This window comes from Sinocyclocheilus rhinocerous, unplaced genomic scaffold (assembly GCF_001515625.1).
Source record: "Sinocyclocheilus rhinocerous isolate Xijiao unplaced genomic scaffold, SAMN03320098_v1.1 scaffold5, whole genome shotgun sequence".
NCBI classification, from domain to species: domain Eukaryota; kingdom Metazoa; phylum Chordata; class Actinopteri; order Cypriniformes; family Cyprinidae; genus Sinocyclocheilus; species Sinocyclocheilus rhinocerous.
The window spans coordinates 400,878-423,228 of record NW_015661874.1 but is presented as its reverse complement, the minus strand read 5'-3'; the positions used below and the strand labels follow the sequence as shown (position 1 = coordinate 423,228).

Below are 22,351 nucleotides of genomic sequence, written 5' to 3'. Positions count from 1 at the left end.
ATGTTTAAATAAATAAATAACACAAATCAGGGTTTTAAATTTGTCCCAAAAATTATAAGCTCTTAATTAAAATGAATAATATCAATAATATCTAATATTTACTTTGACCACCTAACTAAATAAAATAATAGTAAAATGTCTAAGGCAGAAAAACACACACACACACACACACACAGGTTTGTTTCTGTGAAAAGTGGGGACTCTCCATAGGCGTAATGGTTTTTCTACTGTACAGGCCGTATATTCTATTGCCCTACACCAACCCTACACCTAAACCTACCCCTTACAGGAAACTTTGTGCTATTTCAGATTTTCAATACACTCCATTCTGTGTGATTTATATGCGTTTTGAAAAGTGGGGACATGGGGTAATGTCCTGAAAAGTCACCTTCTCCTTGTAATACCTATGTCATACCCTTGTCATTATACAAATTTATGTCCTCATTTGTCACAAAAACACACACACACACACACACACACACACACACACAAATTATAAGCCCTTAAAATAAATATTTACTTTGACCACCTTAGATCAATTACCAACATTCTGTACCTCGTTTCACTAATCATTTATTGAACACTAAGAAAAAAACAGTTTCAGTTCTTATTTTATACCCTATTCATGGAAATTGCCACGCGGTGTTGAGCTGGATCTACGAGATGAGGCTTTAATTTCTGAGCTGCCATTTGTCTATGATCTGTGTGCTTCGAAGCGTGCATTAGCACAGCTCTAATCTTGTAGTGCTGGGAGAGTCCTGAAAGAATGAATTACGATTTATGCCTTATTAGCACTAAAAAGTGACAATCTCGAATTTCTACCACCTTATCTACGGCCTGTGCACAGGGCACGTTTCAACACCGTCTTAAAGGTTGCTGCTGACTGGCAAACGCAGACACGGTATTGTATGGGAACGAAACACACCAGTTTAGAGGGGACCCAGCTGGAAAAACATTACTGTCTGACAAAGAATTCATTCATGAGAAAAATCCTGCCTTCCAAAGTACATTTGGAAAGTTTGTGGCTGTTAATGAGGAAGAAATTAATGAGTTGTTTACTTTAAAATAGCATGTTTGCTAGAATTCAACCAAAACTTTATAAAACTGGGATTTAAGCAAGAGCCTTGTGCTGCATGCCATTTATTGTTTCTCTCCATTGTGAATGTAATGAAAGCATCAGTGTATGGATATCTGCCATCTGAATGGTGAGAAATGCCATGAAGTCGTCAGAAAATTTAATGCTAATTACACTCTCCCCCAGCTGACACTGTTCTGTTCAGGAGGAGATTGCTTTTCTTTATGGATCATAGAGGATTGTTGGTTATGGATGATGAAAGCAAGCCTGTTTACATTTATGAACGACAGGATTGTGCAAAAAGCTCTCACAAATAAAAGCTGATAAGCGTGCTGGTATCAGAGTTATTCAGCGTGTACCTTTGTGCTGGTAAAATGCTTCTTTTCATCTCATTTCATACCTCATTTGCATCTGACTTGCAAAATTGTTGAACAACATTCAAAATATTTCAGATTCTTGACTCTTGCCAATTCCCACTGCAAATGAGTTTTATACAAATATAGTTTTAGACATATGTGTATCAGCTATGTACACACACACACACGTCTGGTTTGCTATCCTTGTGGGGACTCTCCATAGGCGCGTAATGGTTTTTCTACTGTACAGACCGTATTTTCTATTGCCCTAGGATTGTGCAAAAAGCTCTCACAAATAAAAGCTGATAAGCGTGCTGGTATCAGAGTTATTCAGCGTGTACCTTTGTGCTGGTAAAATGCTTCTTTTCATCTCATTTCATACCTCATTTGCATCTGACTTGCAAAATTGTTGAACAACATTCAAAATATTTCAGATTCTTGACTCTTGCCAATTCCCACTGCAAATGAGTTTTATACAAATATAGTTTTAGACATATGTCTATCAGCTATGTACACACACACACACGTCTGGTTTGCTATCCTTGTGGGGACTCTCCATAGGCGTAATGGTTTTTCTACTGTACAGACCGTATTTTCTATTGCCCTTCACCAACCCTACCCCTAAACCTCCCCCTCTCACAGGAAACTTTGTGCATTTTTAGATTTTCAAAAAACTTAATTCTGTGTGATTTATTAGCTTGTTTACCCATGGGGACCTCAATTTAGGTCCCCACCGTGACATGAGTCCCCATGAGTCTGTGTGTATTCAGGTTTAAGTCCCCACCAGAATAGAAAAACAGGTACACACACACACACACACACACACACTATTACTATAATATTAGAGGTTAAAATAAACAACAGAGCTGACAAGATTGACATTATTTGAGAGCTGAGACTTTGTTTCCTATCAGAAGTAACAAAGGGCAAAGCTCTTTGTGATTATTGGATAGGATGCGAGCTACAAATAATGTTAAAGGGGTCATATGATGCGATTTCAAGTTTTCCTTTCTCTTTGGAGTGTTACAAGCTGATTGTGCATAGATAAGATCCCTGAAGTTGCAAAGACTAAAGTCTCAAAACCAAAGAGACTTGTCTGAAGGAGGGACTTTGTAGAAAACGAAGCTTTTGAGAGATGCGGGGCATAGAGGACCTACAATAATGTACAGTATTTGAAAAATAATGTGCTTTTTGAACATTAAAGCATGTCAACATATTCTGTTACACCAAGTACACAAAATAATGATCTTTAAAAAAGCATCATATGACCCCTTTAAGTGTAGGAAAACCATGGACCTGGCAACCCTGAACTACAGGTCAAAGAGAAACTATGTCAAGTGCACTATTTTTTTGTGTGAATTACATTGTTAATACATTACTATTGTGTTAACTTTGACAGTCCTATATTGAGACATTTGAGGTCTGACACTTTTTTACGTGCCCTTTTTCATGACAGGATATATGTGCGTGTAAAAATCCACCAGAAATAGTAACGCATGTTTGTCATTCATAGAACTACTTCATTTGACATACTACAATTTGGAATGCACTTGTCTTACTTTTTTAGGATGAATGGTAGATGAAATGGGACTGTGCATTTTCACTTCATCAGCATTTGCATCTATTTCATATGCATCATAATATCTGGATATATATTTATGTGACAGCTCTCTGTTCTCGCTCATAATATCAAGATCTTGCTGCTTCATGTAAAGATGCTGTAAGCGAAAAGTTTTTGCATCAGTTTGCATAATATGTCCCTATCACCTGACAGATATCACTGAAATAGGTGTCTTGAGAAATCACACCCGTCTCTCTGTGACAGACCTAGACTCCGTAAACAGCTAAAAAATTGTCAAGGGAGTGACTCATGCTTTTTAAGCAGTCAGAACACTAGCCAATCAGAATCGAGAAATCACACCCGTCTCTCTGTGACAGACCTAGACTCCGTAAACAGCTAAAAAATTGTCAAGAGAGTGACTCATGCTTTCAGAACACTAGCCAATCAGAATCGCTCTCTGCACGTTCTGGTTTGCTGACATCAGGTTGGCTAAAATGACTTTGGAGGGCAGAGATTTGGAAAGAGGGAGTATGACTGAAGTTAACAAAACTGCTGAAATCACCTATAGCACATTTGAATGAATATAATCAAAATTGAAAACTAAAACCAAGCATTTTTTATTTTTATGCACTATACCAGTTTCTCACAGGACAACTGAGAATTTAAGTGTGAAACTATTTTTGAAATATAGTACTCAAACAAATTTTGAACATCTAGAGTTTTTACTTTGGTTCTATACAAGGAAAAGTCTATAAAAAAATCACAAAAAGCACCTATAAAAGTAGTAAATATTACTTGTGCACTATATTTCAAATCTTCTCAAGTCATACAATAGCTTGACATATATCTGGTATTAGTAGCAGAAACTGATTCAAATACAGAATAAACATAAGCCTCTCTGTTAATATATTGCACTATATTGTAGTAAAATTCAAAGTTTACCATGCATGACCTTGGAAATAAGCTTCGTGTTTTTAAGTCCGTATGGCATCAGTGCTATTTCTCTGAATAAGTTACGAGGCATGTATTTTATTTCCTGACTGAACAACATCTATTTCAAACTCTTCAAGTCGGTGCACATTCTATTTTACTAGAATTACAGTTTACATAGGAGTTAAATATTATATGTATATGTTGTTGAACTAATTATTAATTTAACCAATGTTTAAATAATTAACCGCTTCAAAATGCATCCTGTTAACAAAAATACTGTTAAAACATTTGCAGTTTGCCTCTTCCTCACATTAACTGTCATATGACTTCAGAAGACGTCAAATTAAACGTCCAAGTTGTATGGACCACTTCAACGATGCTTTTAGTGTTCTGTTCTCTTTGAAGCTTAACAGAATAAATCAAAAACCGCCTTTACTGCATGGATAAGAGGAGCCCAGATAAGAGAAAGAAAGGTTTAGAACATAATTGTCATTTTATGGGGGTCTATTGCTTTCAGGTAAAAGCATCAGGATACTCACGTAGGCACAGAGGAACCTCTCCGCTCCAGGAGCCGTTGCCGACACATGTGAGGACGGCGGGGAAGGACAGTTCGTATCCCATCAGGCAGCGGTAGCTCACGCTGGTGCCCCACTCGAACACAGAGCCCTCCACCTCACCGTTAGACACGCTAGGCGGAGGAGCGCAGGTCACCCCTGGAAGAGACAAACACATGGAGAGAGATCAGAATTCATTAAGAATGCATGAAAGCACAGCAACAGTGTCATTCATATGCATGTGCTGCCGGTGTTGTTTCACAAGTCGAGTCAATAAAGGAATTATGCAAATTAGGTAATGCCACAAATGCGGTCGCAAAATTGAGGTTGTTTGGTCAATCTGATCTAGATTTGAGATTTTTAAAAATTTTTTTTTTTTAAGGCCTGTTATGCTCACCAAGGCTGCATTTATTTGATTAAAAAAACAGAAATATTGTGAAATATTATTACAATTTCAAATAACTGTTTTCTATGTGAATATATTTTAGCATGTAATTTATTTCTGTGACGCAAAGCATCATTACTCCAGTCTTCAGTGTCACATGATCCTTCAGAAATCATTCTAATATGCCGATTTGCTGCTCAATAAACATTTATTATTAGTATCAATGTTGAAAACAGTTGTGCTGCTTCATATTGTTGTGGAAAACGTGATACATTTTTTTTTTCAGGATTCTTTGAACATTTTGACCATTGCTGCCCTTGCCACACTCTAGACAACATTAAGCAGTCTATTATAGACCTTTTGAGCAAAATTTAAAATAGTAAAACAAGTATGAAACACAAAACAACTTATGAAACAGCAACGATGTAAAAAGAAACATTCAATGTATCCAACCGAATCTTGGTCCAACCTAATAGTCTTGTACTGAGAAATCTAAAATCAACCTTTATTCTATAGCTAACTACAGCCAGAATGTGTGCTAATGTGGTTTCATTTGTTGTTTACTTGTCTATCCAACAGATATTACAAAAAAATGATATATTAAAAAAAAATGATATTCACAAACATGCCCTCATTTAAGACGGTTTCCCTAGGCGTTTCTAACTAAAACACAAAAACACCAGACGAAACACACATTTCCACTGAGCACAAGACAGTAATAAATTAACTTAATAAATGTTAATCTAATAAATACTGCACAAAAACAACATCATATTTCATATGCAGGTCACTCAAGCACACATTCATCATGGTGTCTACATTCAGACTCCGTTGTTTCATTTGTTCCCAATGAGCAGGAATTTGATTCATTCATATTCACTTCATTAAACCGGCAAATGTAATACCCCCATGTAATAAATTAACATGATGTTTGGATTTTAAAACATTTGAATGTCTATCAAACACTTGAGAGTTCAAATAAATGTTCATTTTGAATCGTCCCACAGTGTTAGTACTTAGTTGCTAGCTGTCCCACATCACACACACAAACGATCTGACTACTATTAAAACACTGCAAACTTAATCAAATTCACCATTCACTTTTCATGTCCCGACACATCACAGAAGGAAAAAGCCAACCAAACTTCCTCGTGTAGTGTCAGTGTCAGGCGATATTGAATCCTGATCTGTATTTTGAGGCTTTACTGCCCTCTGGCCAAGCTTTAATATTTTGTAGACTGTCTTGAAAGCCTATCGCTGAAGAAAGGAAGGGTTTTTTTCTCTAGTTTTTCTACCGTGAAGGACTATGTTCCACTTCAAAATCATATAATAAAGCACAAACACTATATTCAATACATCACTGACGATCACTCCAGTGCCTTCAAGTGTTATTTACAAAGGGTGACTAAAACACAAGGTTTTTACAGCACTTTCGCTTGTTTTCAAGGTGTTAAGAGGTCTGGAAGAGGCTGGTTAAACACAACATTAGCTGGAAACTGTAGCGCAGGCATCACCTCAGGGCTGGGAATCATCTTTTGCAACCTGCTTTCATCTCAGCAACTGTTGCATCATCTTTATGTGAACTTTCAGGGCAGACTTCGCTGCCGTTTTGTATATGGATCGAGTGTTAAATCCATGCACATGTTTATTTACAAATACCCGTTACTGAACATACTAGGACTTCCTGCACTGGCGAAATCAACAGAAGTCAGCAAACGTCTGCAGGGCCAATCAAAAGATGTTTTAAATTGCAAATCTCAAATCGAAAAAAGGACGCGGAGGGAGCATATGGAAAACTCGTGAGCTGATATTCTGACAGTGTTGCAGAGCAGTCGGTGGGGAGCAGCTGGGGTTTGGACGGTGTATGAATAAATGATGAGATGTTTTGGAAAGCAAGTGCCCCAATAAAACCTCTAAAAAAGATGTGCGGGAGTCACGGCGCTGCTCTGTAAAGATCCTATTGTTCATATGTAAATCTACCCATGCAAAACTAATCAATTAGACTCAAAGGTCAATTACGTGTCCATTAGTTCATCACATCGAATTTTGATTTTCTAATCGGCAGTCATATTCTATCTTCCTTCCTAATTGTACAAGATAGGGAATCAAACTGATTGTATCAAAAAGTAGTTGGGACACCAAAAGTGTCCTTCAATCATGAGTGACAGCACAGAGATCCTGTGAAGTGCTCCTCAGAGGTCTGTAACACATCAGTAGTTTCGCATGTCTCGTGACACAGTGCAATATTTCAAATTAATCTGGCCAAAGAACTTTTGTTTTATAAATAAATGGTCATTTAAGTGCTGCCTGTGATCAGCGTATAATGTTATCGTTACCCCTTACGACTCCGATGAGGTTTTGTTCCATCCTCCATGCGGTGCCAACTCACACCAGGAGCGAAGCAACTGGATTCGCGAGACCACGAGATTTGCCTGTCCAATTTGCCTGTTCTTGACTTTCAGTGTTTTTCTTGATTTTTGGGGTTCTACCATGGGTTAGTTGGCTAAATGGTTATGTTTTGTCTGGTTTAATTGTGTTTACTGTTGTGTTTATTGCTATGTTCTACTTTGTTGTGCTGTAGCCTAGAGTGGCTCCGGTGGCCGTGTTGGAGCCGTAATGTGCCGCAGAAGTGTGCAGTGTGAAATATTTTACACACAAACACACACATATATAGCAACTTTTAATGCTATTTTTTGTACTATTCAAACATACTGATACTATATATATATATATATATATATATAAACACATAGAGCAACTTTTCATGATGCTATTTTAGTGGTATTTAAAGGTGAGGTATGTATTTTTTCAAAAATGCTTTAGAAAAGAGTCGGGCCGAGTACCAAAACAAACTTGTAGCCAATCAGCAGTAAGGGGCGTGTCTACTCATGATGCGGAGGAGAGAGCGCTCAGTGCACAGGAGGACGGACTTTATAGCCGAACCGAGCGACAGAAAGATAGAGATGGCAGAAAAATCAAAACAAAAGAGGAAACCGTCTGCGGAACAATAGAAGGCTTACGATCAGGCAAGAAGTAGGACCCATGTAAATATCGGATCAGCTTTCCAGCGCTGGAGAGAACTCAAGGAGCGGAAGGCCTGCGATCGGATGCTGAGGTTGCTTTGTTTCTTCTCGATAGGTGAGTAACACCGTGTCTACACCGGACGCAACAGTTGTCGTGCAGCGCGACAAAGCGACCGTTGAAAATAATTAGAAATTTGTGTCAATATTTCATAAATAGAACGCAGCAGCAGTTTTCAGTGTAGACAGCATCACTGATTATAATGAGTTCTATAGTATTTTGTCGTGCAGCACCGCTCGCGTCCGGTGTAACATTGGTTTTGCTTTGTTTTACAGAACTAATCGTTGCCTGGGTTGCGTACGTATGTGTGTGGTGGAGCTTTTTAAATAGGGGTGAGACCCTTTTGGGGTAGGGGCGTGTTTGTTTTGGTGATTTGAAATATCAACATTGGCTACCAGAAATCACTTACCCCACCTTTAACCATATTGAGATATATAAATATGTACATACTGTATATATGTTTGTGTGTATACATATAGTATATCTGTATAGTATATATGAAATTTATATAAATACATCAGTATGTTTAAATACCACAAAAACAGCATTTTTATAAGTTGCAGGAACTATGGGAAAGTTGATAAATGTGATCACGAATCTCCCAAATTTGAAACACTGCTATTTCTATAGCCATTTTTGGAGTTCGACAGCCCCTTCAAACTGAATTTCCTTAAAAAATCCTCCTTTTGGGCTCCACAGAAGAAAATGAAGTCATACGCGTTCGGAGCGACATGAGGTTGAGTAAATTATGACATATTTAATCTTTGGGTGAAGCGCTCCTCTAAGCTTTGTGCTTCATACAATTCTCTTCAGTAGGAAAACAACATGCCTTTCACGGCTGCCTCGTTGATCTGGAGGTGCTGGAAACGTCCTGTGAGCTGCTTCTAGCTTTGGAGATTAAGTGTGAAGGCAGGACAGAATATCCCTCCGCAGGAGAGCACACTGGCCTTAAGACCGAAGTTTATAGTGCCGCTGCTTCAGTAAATATGAAGCGCTGGGAGTGAGCCGCGAGATGACTCCAGCGGCAGGGCCGGAAAGTTTGGCGAGCAGTCCGACCCAATCAAAATCAAAAGTGGAGGGATAAAGCAAGCGCAGCCGCTTTCTGCGGTGATGACCTGGATGATTGAAAGCCTTCACATATAGGATGGAGGATGTATAATGTATAATAAATGAGGATAGCGGCTGTTCAAGGTGTGTGGAGACTGCTTTAAGCAGACACAAGCATGATGATGATTTTATGTTTGAATCTCACGGCTCAGGTTTAATGAGACGTGGAAGCTAACAAGGTTAAAAACTGAAATGCTAAGTGTTCACGTCTCTCAGAAGGCTGTTGAATATTAAATTTACTGCTATTAAATAGATTTATGCAACCTAACTTAATTATTAAAGCAACACATGCAATAAGCCTTGTTAGTTGATGCTTCAGTTAACAGTCGGTATCTAGTGAAATATTTCAAGTACATACTACACACACTGTACTGTATGCATACAGATAATTACACATACTTCACACAAAACAGCTTCAATGATGAGGTGGCATGTTTAGTGCATAAAAAACAAAGCTTAAAGAAATAGTTCACCCAAAAATGAAAATCGTTATTATTATACCTAACCATTCAGAGTAACCATGGCTATGCATGTGTGTGTGTGTGCGTGTGTGTATAAAAGAAAAACACAGTCCATGATTCATGCACAATATGTCAAGTCATCTGTACTCATATAATGCATTTGTCTATGGAAAAACTCTGAGATAAAGTGTTGCAATTACCTCTATCTTTTATTCTAAGGCAGAAAAAAAAAACAGAATTCAGAGGTCAGAACTGCAAAAAAATTCAAAATTGCGAAATGTAAACTGAAATTCAGAGAAAAACGTCAAAATTCTGAGATGTAATTACAGAATTGTAACATATAAAAACTTGCAATTGTCAGAAGCCAAGCTTTTAAATAGTTGTCTATATACAAATGCAAAGAGAATACAACCTGAAAAGCTTGTAAAATTAAAAAGGTAGAGCTGAAAAATGATTGTAAATTTGCAGTCTTGCTGGACGCTGACGATAAATTTTGTTTATCTGATCGACCGGAAAGGTCAACATGTTCCGGCTTGACCAATGGCATGAGTGTAGGGCAGGGCTGCCAGCTTATCTCCAGCTCTAAAAGGCTTAAACTGCAGCGGTCTCTTGCAGCTGTGTGCTCTACAGGCCATGTTTTGCATCATGTTTGAGTGAGATTTGCAGTCGCTCAGCATGTGTTGCACGTAGAAAGGCCCATCGCTCAAGCAGGTCCCTAAGGCTGTCCGCGCCTCAGTGTGGATGACAGAACCGCGCGTCACTGCTGCTCATCTGCACGGCTGACCCCGAGGTGAACAGCAGTGTTGCCAAGTATAAAGCGTTTCCTCCAAAACACCACCTTTATTCTCAGCCAAGGTGCTTTGACAAGACTTTGAATCTTTTTCCAACTAACCTTAACCTTTTCCCCCCAGCAACTGCTTACCGTTGTGTTGTTTACTGTTCTGAGCGAATATCGACTGAAGTTTCGCTCTGAAAAATTTCTCTGTAAACACATCAGAAAAGTACAACATGTACTTTACTAACATGTAGATAGTCTACAAAACCAAACCTCTGGAAACACAAAGGGAAACAGACTGAAATATCCCATATGAAACACTAAGGCATTATCATTAATGACTAAAATCAACACTACAATGGTTTTAAACAACTGAGAGGCTTGAGAACCAGACTCACCGGTCTCCTCTCGCCTGGGTCTTTAATGAGACACCTGAGCTTGTTTGTCTTTTACATGTTATGACAGTTCATGGAGAAAGAAACCTTCCAGTGCTGTTTTACAAGTCTGCTTCTGTCTGGTGTCTTCCTGCATATGCACATATATTCAACTACAACTGTCATCCACACAAACGAACAAATGTTTCCTTTCCTCAAACAAGAACTGAACGCAAGACATGAACCTAAAAAACTCACTTAAAGTGAATTTTTACGTTACTAACATGATTAGAAGTTCACAATATTACTGTATTACTAATATTATTCCACCGTAGAATATGGAAGCTCGTTTCCGCTACAGCATAAAAAAAAATCTCACAATTTAATTTTTTTTTCTTGCAATTTTAAGTATATTCCGGCTTCTTGCAACTCTTTTTTTCATAGAATTGCAAGGTGTTAACTCGCAATTGCAAGATATAAACTTGCTATTTCAAGAAGAAAATTATGAGACAAACTCAAAACTTATGAGAAATAAACTCACAATTGAAAATAAAAAGTCAAAATCGCAAACGCCGTAATCTTGTAAAACTAATGTAAACTCCAAATTCTGATGAAAAATGTCAGAATTGAAATATGTAAACTCACAATTGTGAGAAAATTTGTAATTACCTTTATTATTTATTATTATTATTTTGTTAATTCTGTAGCGGAAACAAGCTTCCACAGTAGAATAAAATTCAATCTAATATAATACACTTAGAATTTCTATTTTATAGGTTTAACAAAATGTAAATACTTGAACTCACAGGCATATGATATGTAGTTTTATACATGCATATATATATATAAATATTTATTATGTTCTTTTTATTACCTATATCTTATTATATTTGTTGCTTGTGTATTTAATGTGTTTATATTCTTGTGCAACACTTTTGTATGCATTTACAGTTTTTTAAGAGCTCTATAAATAAATGATTGACTGATTAATTGAACTTGCTTAAAAATTCATTTCAACAGCCAGCAGTATTTGATGCATAATATCAACTACTACGTAAATGATATCCTTTATCACTTAAAATGTATACTTTCTTTCTTTCTTTCTTTCTATAAGCGCATGTTTAGAGAAATGCACTTACAATGGAAGTAATCATGCCAGCTTCTAGTGGGTGAATAGACATTTCCAGCTGGTTTTCAACAAAAGATTGTATGCAGACATAATGAGGACTCAACTTTATGATTGGCAGTTCAAGACAATGGTTTAGCACATCTGTTAAGCTCCATGAAAACAAGGGGTCAGCTTGCTTCTTGACACATTTGTGCAGACATTGTGCACTTTATCTACATTACATAATGATAACAGGTGCAAGATTGTATGTAGATCGTATGTAGATAAGTTTAGTAATCGATTCTACCATTCTAGTCTAATGTGAACACACATTAACTTTAAACCGCATAAACACATTTCATTACACCAAATACACAAAATAATGTTCTTTTTAGCAGCATCATATGACCCCTTTAAGTCTTGTGGTGGTAATTGCAAAAAATAATATTTTTAATGAGTTTTTAATTAGTCTTTTCCACTTGTTTTCAAGTATAAATAAATTAAAAACAAGTGGAAAAAATCTGTCTGTTTTTGTCTCATTTTCTAGTTTAAATATCCGCAATTTTTGAAAACAAGATAACTTCATTGAAAAGCAACACTGCATAAGATATTACGACTTGTTTTCATAGACTGCATCTTGAATGTAAGTGTATCTTGTCTTTGCACTTGTCCTACCATTTACTTCCACTGTAAGCACCTTTAAGTAAACACAATACAAAAATTAGACTATTAAAAATAATTTTCTGCATTAATCGACATCTGCTGTTGATTTGATGACCTTAGCTTGCTTTGATCCAATGTTATTTTAGTATTATTTATATGCTATTATTGTATTTATTAATATTTTTGTGCTTTCAGTTTTCATTTTAATTTTAGTTTTTTAAAGTAATTTTATGTCTTCTATCTATCTATCTATCTATCTATCTTTAAAAGTTTTTCATCTAATATTTATATTTGTAGATTTTATTTCAGCTTGATTTCAACTAACACATATGTTTTTAATGGTTTTAATTTTAGTTAACAATAATAACCCTGATCCCAAAAACATTTCTCAGTATCAGGCCTGAGGGAAAGGGTCCCCACCCATGAACAATTTGTCCTGGGCCTTGTGAATCTAAGCAAAGATCCTGCAGAGCAAAACTGGGCATATTTATATTCCCTATAGAAATTTCTATGACTTTTCCAGGCCTGGAAATCACATTTTTTAAATTCCTTGATACTCCCATGTGTGTGAAGAACTGGCATGCTAATCTCAAATAGGTCACTGGACACTGACAGTCTTCAGCTGCACTGTCTGCGGATGCTGAAAAGAAGAGCAATGAAGGAGAAACGGAGTGCGAGATGAGCTCTCGGGCACAAAAACCTCACGGCAGACTTCACCATCGACTGTCGGGAGGCGTGCCTGAGGGTCTGTTCCGGCCACACATCACTCACAAGCTACCATCCATCCACGCCGGGCCCAAGAAATGGCTTTCTAATGACTTCGCATCATGGTCTATTAGGACGCTACATTGATGTTTCTCTGCAGGATCTCACCGAGCAATTTACTCTCTGTGTTTGTTCTCAGAATTGTAATGGCCGCCATTTTCATGTACAGTACACAATGCAGATTTCTTTAGCTAACAAGACAGTATTGAGTGTGGACAAACAGGTCTAAATGAGATGGATTGTAGATATTTATGCTCATACCCATCAAGGACTGTTATAATGAGGATGGTGAGGTCTTAAAAAAATATCAACCATTCCAAGCAACAACTGTCAATAGTGTTTTAGCGCTAATGAGAACGCCGGAGGAAGGAAAGTTTCCTCTCAGTGATTTGTAAACGGATGTCAGCATGTGGTCTGCCAAAGAAAATCTGATATTGGCTCCAAAAAAAATGAATAAAGGTTGAAAGGAGAGCGCTGCATGCCACAGACAGAAATAACGCTGATCGCAAAGCCAAGATTGAATCAATCCTGAATACTGTGGAACGGTTCCAGTGATGGAAAGACCTGTGAAATATACAAAGGTATTGAATGGAACACCGACATTATTTAATAGGGGAGAAGAGCTGGTAATGATTTTACATATTTCACATTACATGTGTCACAATAGCTGAATACCTAAAAAACTGAAAAATGTCCAATGAAATGGAGTCCAGGGACCCCAAGGTGACCACCAAGAAGGGGTTCCGGGTCCGTGAAAAATTTGAGAAAAAAAAAAAAAAAATTATGAAATGTATTTTTTAGGGCTATGCACTATTTTATTTCATTGACTGTCCTAATTTTTAACAGCAAGAAATACAAATCTCCATATGATTTTGAATGAATAAATAAATAAATAAATAAAGACAGAAATTCTATTAGTTGCTGGTTTTGCAATAATAAATATGAAATATAAAAAGATTATGTATATAATGAAATATTGTTTGTTATTGGACATTTATAATATGAATGAATGAATGAATATTAGTCGTTGCTGTTGTAATAATAAATACTGTATTTGATAATTAAATAATTTAAATGATTTTTATGTTTTTATTAACAATGGCCAGTTATGCTATATTTATGTATTTAAATATGTATTAAATATTTAAATAAAAAAATTGGCGGTCCATGATATCGTTTTATCGGACATAAAACATTTATTAACTAACTAACTAACTAACTAACTAACTAAATAGTTTATATATAAACCTACAAAACCTCAAAAAGTTTGAAAACTTGAAAAAAAAGTGAAAAAATGTTAAAAATTGTGAAAAACAAAGAAATAGTGATCATTTATAGTACAGTTTTTTTTAGATAAAGTCTCAATGACTGTTCCTGCAAGAGAGTGCTCAAAGAGAGGGTTGTCAAATATTCATGAATCTCCTCTCTCTCTCTCTCTCTCTCTCTCTCCTGACATGTCAGAAAATGTTGCGGTTAACCCTTATTCTTTGCTGCCTTCCTTCAGAAACAATGGCCCGTTTACAATCCAAGAAGCCTTGGCAATTACAGAGCAACATCTGTTTGTTTGTGGCACTCAATGCCTCGGCAAACCACCAAAAAGTCTCAGTATCGCAATTTCAAGAAAAAGAAAGGCCTTCAAACTCTGTACCTTGGCAGGTGGGTAAGGTGCCGCTCCAGGTGCCGTTGTGGGTGCAGGTGCGGATAACGAAGCTCCCGTTCTCCATCACATAACCGGGCTGGCAGGAATACGTCACGTTCTGGCCGATGGTGAAGTCCTCGCCGAACCTCAGGCCGCTGGCAGGTCCGCCTGGATCCCCACAGCTAATCACTATTAGAGCAGAAGAACGACAGTGTTTGGAGGAAAGCGCATTATGGAAATGTATGTCTTGAATCAGGGACACCATTATCTGTGTGGGTGTACATGAAGAGTCTAAACACACAACATCATTCAATTGTTTATGGATTCAAGACTGTCCCCCCGGAACTAAAACTAAACAAACAATTATTCTGGAAGCTTCTGCTAGTTCTGCCTGTCACACTGAGAGCATAATGGTCAAGCCTAAGGTTAGATGCTACAGCTGAAAAATGTCACATTTTGTCATCGTACAGAACAACATCTTCAGTTCAACAACACTTAAGACTGTCAAAGCATTATGATATATGCAGCATTACCTCATTGTATTCATAATAATACTATCATTGCAATAATATTCAGTAGTAAATAATCATTTTACAGGTTATATTCATCAGAGGTGTTTGCCAAAGCAAGAATGTTTTACTATTATTAATAATTAATTAATAAAAAGTATTAAACCTCAAAATGTAACTCATCTTCATGATTTGGGGTCAGGAAGATTTTTTTTTTAAGAAATTAATATTTTCATTCACCAAAAATGCATTAAATAGATAAAAAGTGACAGTAAAGACATTTATAATGTTACAAAAGATTTCCATTTTAAAATAAATGTTTTTAAATTTTTATTTTTTACTTTCTATTCATCAAATAATCCTGAAATAAATGTCATGATTTTAACAAAAATATTAAGCAGCACAACTGTTTTCAAAATTTATAACAATAAGAAATGATATATAAGACATAAAATTAATTTGCTTTAATGTGTCAAGAAATATAAATATGAAATGTTTCTTGAACATCAAAAATATCTAATCATATTAGAATGATTTCTGAAGAATCATGTGACACTGAAGAATAATGCTGAAAATTCAGCTTTGCATCAAAGGAATAAATTGCATATATATTCAAACAGTTATTTTGAATTGTAATAATATTTCACAATGTTACTGTTTTTACTGTATTTTTGATTAAATACATTTTTGCGAGCGTAAAAATATAAAAGAAAATCGTATAGATCCCAAACTTTTGAACAATAGTGTATCTATATAATTTTACAATGCTCATAATCAGATTACAGTTACTTTATTACTGATTACATATTCACACAATGGCAGTGAATTAAATATAAATTATTGATTTTATATGATTAATCTTTGCTATTTTTTTTTACATTTTTCATTCTAAAGCCTACTGCTTTCAAAAATGTATATCAATTATTATTTTATATTTTTATGATTGAATTAAATAGCATGATCAACTTACAAACACCCTGTAGTTCCTTTACAAACTGCTCAGGAAACTGAAAATGTATATTCTATTCTATTTTTTAAACCCTGATATAATGTAATGTTTAATGCACTTCACATTGTTGGTAACAAACAAACAAACAAACACACAAGCAATAAAACAAATAAATAAATACATATTTTTCTTTTTTTATATCCATATGGTACAAGATCATTCTATTCAAATCAACGTGACCATCAAGTTAGGTTAAAAGTAATCTAAAAGTAGTCAGATTACATTACTTAAAATATGTAATGTAATAGATTATATTACTAACTACAATTTTCGTCATATAACTTGAAATCAGTAATGGACTACAATTTATTAGTAATCTTCTCAGCACTGGTAAGCAACTACTTAGAAACCACCTAGAACACCCTAGCAACCATATAAGATATTCAAAATAACGTATAGATGAATTGTGCCGGATTGAGTGTCTGTTGCCCTGAATTTGCATTAACAGTACTGGTATGAAGTCAATGGTTACATGGCATTTTAAAAAGACAAATTATTGTGAGTTTTAAAATGCATGTAAACACAGTGCATTTGGGGCGGGACTTCCTGTTCAACCAATCAATGACAGATGGGGGGAGTGTTTAATTATATTCATCATTTGTGCCAATCTGAAGTGACTTCTACCCTTTAACATCCACAGTTTATCTTGTCACATCAACAAAGAGCATCTGATCAGAGCGTTGAGTAATGTCATGTGAATTTCACCGCAGTCCTGCAGCACTCCCCTGCTCATTATTCTCCCACTACCCCGAAATCAATCTCGCATTATATGTCAGCGTGAGATTGATTCTGCCTGTCATCTCATCCTTCTATTACTTAGACTGCGGCAGTAATAAATCTCGTTCCATTAATGAGATTGCTCACGAGGTGAGCAGGGCCCACATCTGAGCAACAACAACCGCATGATAAGATGGTTGGGCTAATTACAAATGGGTGTCTTGTTATTACGGAAAGTCTTTCCTGTTTGAATGCCAACATTTATTGAGGAACTCAGTTGGGGGGAAAAACAAAACAGATGAAGGAAGGCTTGAACGCTGCCAGCATGTTTGAGTTTTTCCAGGATGTACGAGAACAGCTTGAGTACGTACGGGTGCAGTTGGGCTCGCTGCCAGACCAGGTACCATTCGCCAGGCACTGACGGGAGGGCGACCCGGAGAGCCGGTATCCATCCACGCACGAGTAGACGATGGAGTGAGAGAAGGTGGTGCCGTGAACACGCAAAATGCACCCATTAGCCGGAGTCCCAGGATTCCCGCATTGAACAGCTATTGGATGAAAAAGAATCACATTAGCAGAAAAGCACATGTCCAGCTGGGTCATTCCTTTCATCTAGGACTTTATGAGTACGGTAGCCTTTGAAAAATGAACATGTTTGTGATTACAGGAAGTACACCGTAAACATAATTTTTCTAAGTTGTAAACAAAGATTAGTGGAGCACATTTTATAAGAAAATACCATTTTAGTTTTTCTACTTAAACAATTTAATTTAATTCAACGTGCTACTTGCCATTTCTGTCATCATTATTATTATTATTATTATTATTTTCATTTATTTATTTTTTTTTAAAGGAAGTTACTGGCGATTTCTGAATATTTTTTTTTTCTCCAGTGTATTTGCATAAAATGTCATAGCTGACTTCCTGAAAATTTGCTTCGGTCAAGTGTTGTTGTTATCGTTAACTAAAACTATTAAAAAATATGGTTGTTAATTGAAATAAAATGGAAATTAAATCAATATTAGATGAAGGTCAATGTACTAAAATGACAAAACTCAAGTAAAAATAAATCAAAACTAGAGACATTTTTTAAAAATGAAAACTGAAAAATAAAAATAAATGCTAATTCAAAATAGCACAATAATACAATAATATAGTTATAATAGTAGAATATGAATACTTTTCTAAAAATTGGCAAAACAAACTTTCAGAAAATTTGCTTCAGTTTAGTGTTGTTCTTGTTAGCTACAACTAAAACTATTAAAAATACTTTCTGTTAAGTGAAATATGGTTAAAATAAAATATAAATAGTAGATGAAAAACTTAAATGAAATTATAAAATACTAACATGACTAAAACGGAAAACTAAAACTAAAAACAAGGCTTAAAAGAAATTTAAAAAATACTAAAACTTTAACTAAAATAATAATAATAATAATAATAATAATAAGGATCACACTTTAGTTTGAGGACCAATTCTCACTATTAACTAAATATTAACTATGGCTTTTGCCTCAATAAACTCTGAATTTTCTGCTTATTAATAGTTAGTAAGGTAGTTGTTAAGTTTAGGTATTGGATTGAGTTGTGTTCTACAATGGTTATGCAGAATAAGGCATTAATATGTGCTTCATAAGTACTAATTATCAGCCAATATGCTAGTAATATCCATGCTAGTAAGCAACCAGTTAATAGTGAGTATTGGTTCTTAAACTAAAGTGTTACCAAAAATAACTAAATATAACAAAAAATCTAAAGCTAATTCAAAATATTAACAAATACTATGATAGTACTTTATTAAGCACAACTTGATTGTTCTGTATTCATTTGGATTGATTTGGAAGAGCCTGGGATGTTTTTACTAGGGCTGTGTATCACCAGCAAAGTCACGATACGATACTGTTCTATTCATTCTTTTTTAGAAACCTCGCACTTTTCTACTCAATTTTAAACGTTGTAAAATTTTAAACAAATTAAGCGTGGTCCACTGCTGCACACGTGCCACAGTATCGATACAGGGCCAGCTGTATCGATACTCGTATCGTCAAATCTCTGTGACGATACATCGTCGTATCGATATTTTGAACACAGCACTAGTTTTTACTGGGATATTTTTGTGAAGCTAATAGATTTCTTTTAGTTTTCTCCGCTCACGCATGGGTTGAGTGGGGTTAAACTGCAGGAGATGTTGGTGTTTGTTCGGCCTGGAAAATCGCAGGGGGGCATGATGGGATTTAATGCAAGACAAGCTGTTAGACCAGAGCTGCGTAGCAAAAACATTCAAGCTTGAGAAATTTCCGCCTCCTGGGACCTGCGCGCTAACAATCTGTAAATCTGTTTTATAGCCCAGCATGGCGCTGGACCGCAATAACCTGTCACCTTCGAGATGACACGGACAATGCGTCAGACTAAAAGAGCTGCAAAATCAGCAGAAAAAAAAACAAACACTTGTGCCATTTCCTCAAAAGCCTCTGGTGCAAGGTCGTCTTTTGCGTCAATTACAGAATGCATTAATGCCGTGACACCAGCACAAATGTTTGACGAGAGAAAAGACTTCTCGTTTGATGCATATCAGTGTCTCGGTGTGTACTCGCGCCGCTCCTCGCTGTGCGCATGCATTATTCATGGTGTCTAAAGGAGTTACTTACGTTTACAGGTGGGCTGACGGCCCGACCAAGTGCTGTTGGGGAAGCAGATCCGTTCTGCCGAGCCGTAGAGCGTGTGACCCGTGGCGCAAGTGAAGCGCACTTTGGCGTGCTGCTGAAAGCTGCCCTCCTCTCGGGTGGCATGGGCCGGTGTGCCCGGATCCCCGCAGGCACCCCTTTTATCACCTGTGGAGACAAGTGCACATACATTCTAGATACTATACTATTCTGCATACCATATCCTCATTTTTCCAGCTAAGCGAGCACATGTATTTTTCTACTTGGATAGAAGCAAACTGCATGCATCTTCTCAAAAAAAGAAAAAAGTTGACAGTAAGTTGCTGGACGTATGTGCAACCCACGGGAGACTGAAATTGCAGACTTGGTCAATATGTAAGACATAATGTACAGTTAGTCAGCCATTATTACAACATAAACTCAAAGCCGAGGGGTCCTGTATCACCCTGAAGGGGTTCATTTCAGCATAATGGCCAGCTGACTCTACACTATCTTGCTTATTAGATGGCAACACTTACTAAATAAATAAATAGATGGATGGATATGAAATATTGATTTGAGTTTAAATAATTATTTCCAAATGGCAAACAGTTTTTTTTCTTGTTTCATAAGCCTCACAATTTTTCTGTATTTTGCAAGTTATTTATGCATTAATTATGCATTTGCCAATGGATTCAGAAAATAAAAAAATTAAAATATATTCTCTGAAAACAAGTCTTAATATATTACAACATTTTGCAAGTACATTTATCTTGTTTTAGGGATGTTTAGATATTTTTAGTGGAAACACAATTAAAAAAAAAAGAGTAATACTTTTATTCAGCAAGGACACATTAAACTGATCAAAAGTGATAGTAAAGGTCTTTCATATTGATACAAAAGCTTAAAATAAATGCTGTTGTTTTGAATGTTCTATTTATCAAAGAATCCTGAAAAATATATTATGTTTTCCCAAAAAAAAATAAAATAATTAAGCACCACAACTGTTTTCAATATTGATCATAATAACAATTGCTTGAGCAGCAAATCAGCATATTAGAATGATTTCTGAAGGATCATGTGACTGAAAACTGGAGTAATGGTGCTGAAAATTCAGCTTTGATCACAGAAATAAAATATATTTTAAAATATATTCAAATAGAAGCCAGTTATTTTAAATTGTAATAATATTATTGTAATAATAATATCACAATAATATTACTGCTTTTACCATATTATTTTGTTGGTATTGGTGGTTTACGGGGACTCTCCATAGGCGTAATGGTTTTTATACTGTACAAACTGTATTTTCTATCGCCCTACACATAAACCTACCCCTCACAGAAAACTTTGTGCATTTTTAGATTTTCAAAAAAACACCATTTAGTATGTTTTTAAAGCCTTTTGAATTACGGGGACACAGGTAATGTCCTCATAAAACCACCTTCATATTGTAATACCTGTGTCATACCCATGTCATTATACAAATTTGTGTCCTCATAAACCACCCAAACCAGTACACACACACACACACACACACGTGTGTATATATATATATATATATATATGTTGTGTGTGTATATATGTTTTCAGAGGGGTTAACTAGAAATAAATGGTTTAGGTCATTACCATGTAATCTAGACAGTCATTTGTAGTGTAAAATGCACCAACAACCCTTTTCTCACCTTTCAGACTCAAACTCTAAACTAAAATTTGATCACAGATGAGACTATAGGGATTAAATGGATTAATGAAAGACGATTTGACAGCAAAACAGACCTTCTCAGTGATGTATTAGATATTATTAATGTAAGCGGGACCAGCACTGCCCCCTCAGATCAGATGAGAGCTTCATTTGGCCACAGAGGAGTTTTTCAGCGTGCTGAACTGCCACAGCTCGAATAAAGAACAGTTACGGATCTCAAAGGAACACTTCCTCTGTTCTCTGAGCTGTCACTCACCATGGTTTCAGAAGATTTGAAAAGAGGAACTTTTTGTGCGTGAAAATACTATTTGATTGAGCTTACACAATCTTTTTGCTCACCTGCCTTGTACGATTAGGTAGAGATATGAACTATGACAGCCAATAGAAAAGCAAAACCAATGACAACAGCTTTTTATTACTGGAAAAATCTACTACTACTTGCATTTCACCTCTGCTATAGCTCGTTTCCTAGTCTAGCTTTCTAATAAACCTGTACACTATAAATATTGCTGGCTCTGTGATGAATTGCTTATGTTCCTCTATTGTAAGTCACTTTGGATAAAAGCATCCACTGAATGCATAAATAATGAGTAGCTCAGCAAAAAATACAAATATTTGTACTTTTTGCTGCACTTACCTGCTCCCATGTCTTAACTCACATTACTTAAAGGGGTGGTTCACTGTTTTTTTTCTAGGCTTGATTGTGTTTATGGGGTGCAGTCTAACATGTGTTAATGCTTCGTTTTTTAAAAAACGCATTATTTTTCACATAATTTACCTTTATTCCACACCGCTCTGCTCCTTCTCTGAGAAACGGGCTGATCTTTTCCTGTTTTTTTGAAGCCCCGCCCTCAGAAATAGGCAATGGGCTCTGATTGGTTAGCTAGCCCAGTGTGTTGCGATTGGCTAAACCGCCTCTAGTGCGCGTCTAA

General features: G+C 36.1%; 1 protein-coding gene across 1 annotated transcript in view; it reads right to left on the bottom strand.

Moving 5' to 3' along the window:
• LOC107726638 (CUB and sushi domain-containing protein 3-like) overlaps positions 1 to 22,351 on the bottom strand; it is a 274,484-nt gene that overhangs the window by 15,964 nt on the left and 236,169 nt on the right. Inside the window, exons 57-60 of the mRNA XM_016536300.1 lie at positions 19,721 to 19,903; positions 17,444 to 17,620; positions 14,847 to 15,026; positions 4,465 to 4,638 (exon numbers count right to left, since the gene is read on the bottom strand). Of these exons, the coding sequence (XP_016391786.1) occupies positions 4,465 to 4,638; positions 14,847 to 15,026; positions 17,444 to 17,620; positions 19,721 to 19,903 (714 nt within the window). The remainder of the gene's footprint in view (positions 1 to 4,464; positions 4,639 to 14,846; positions 15,027 to 17,443; positions 17,621 to 19,720; positions 19,904 to 22,351) is intronic.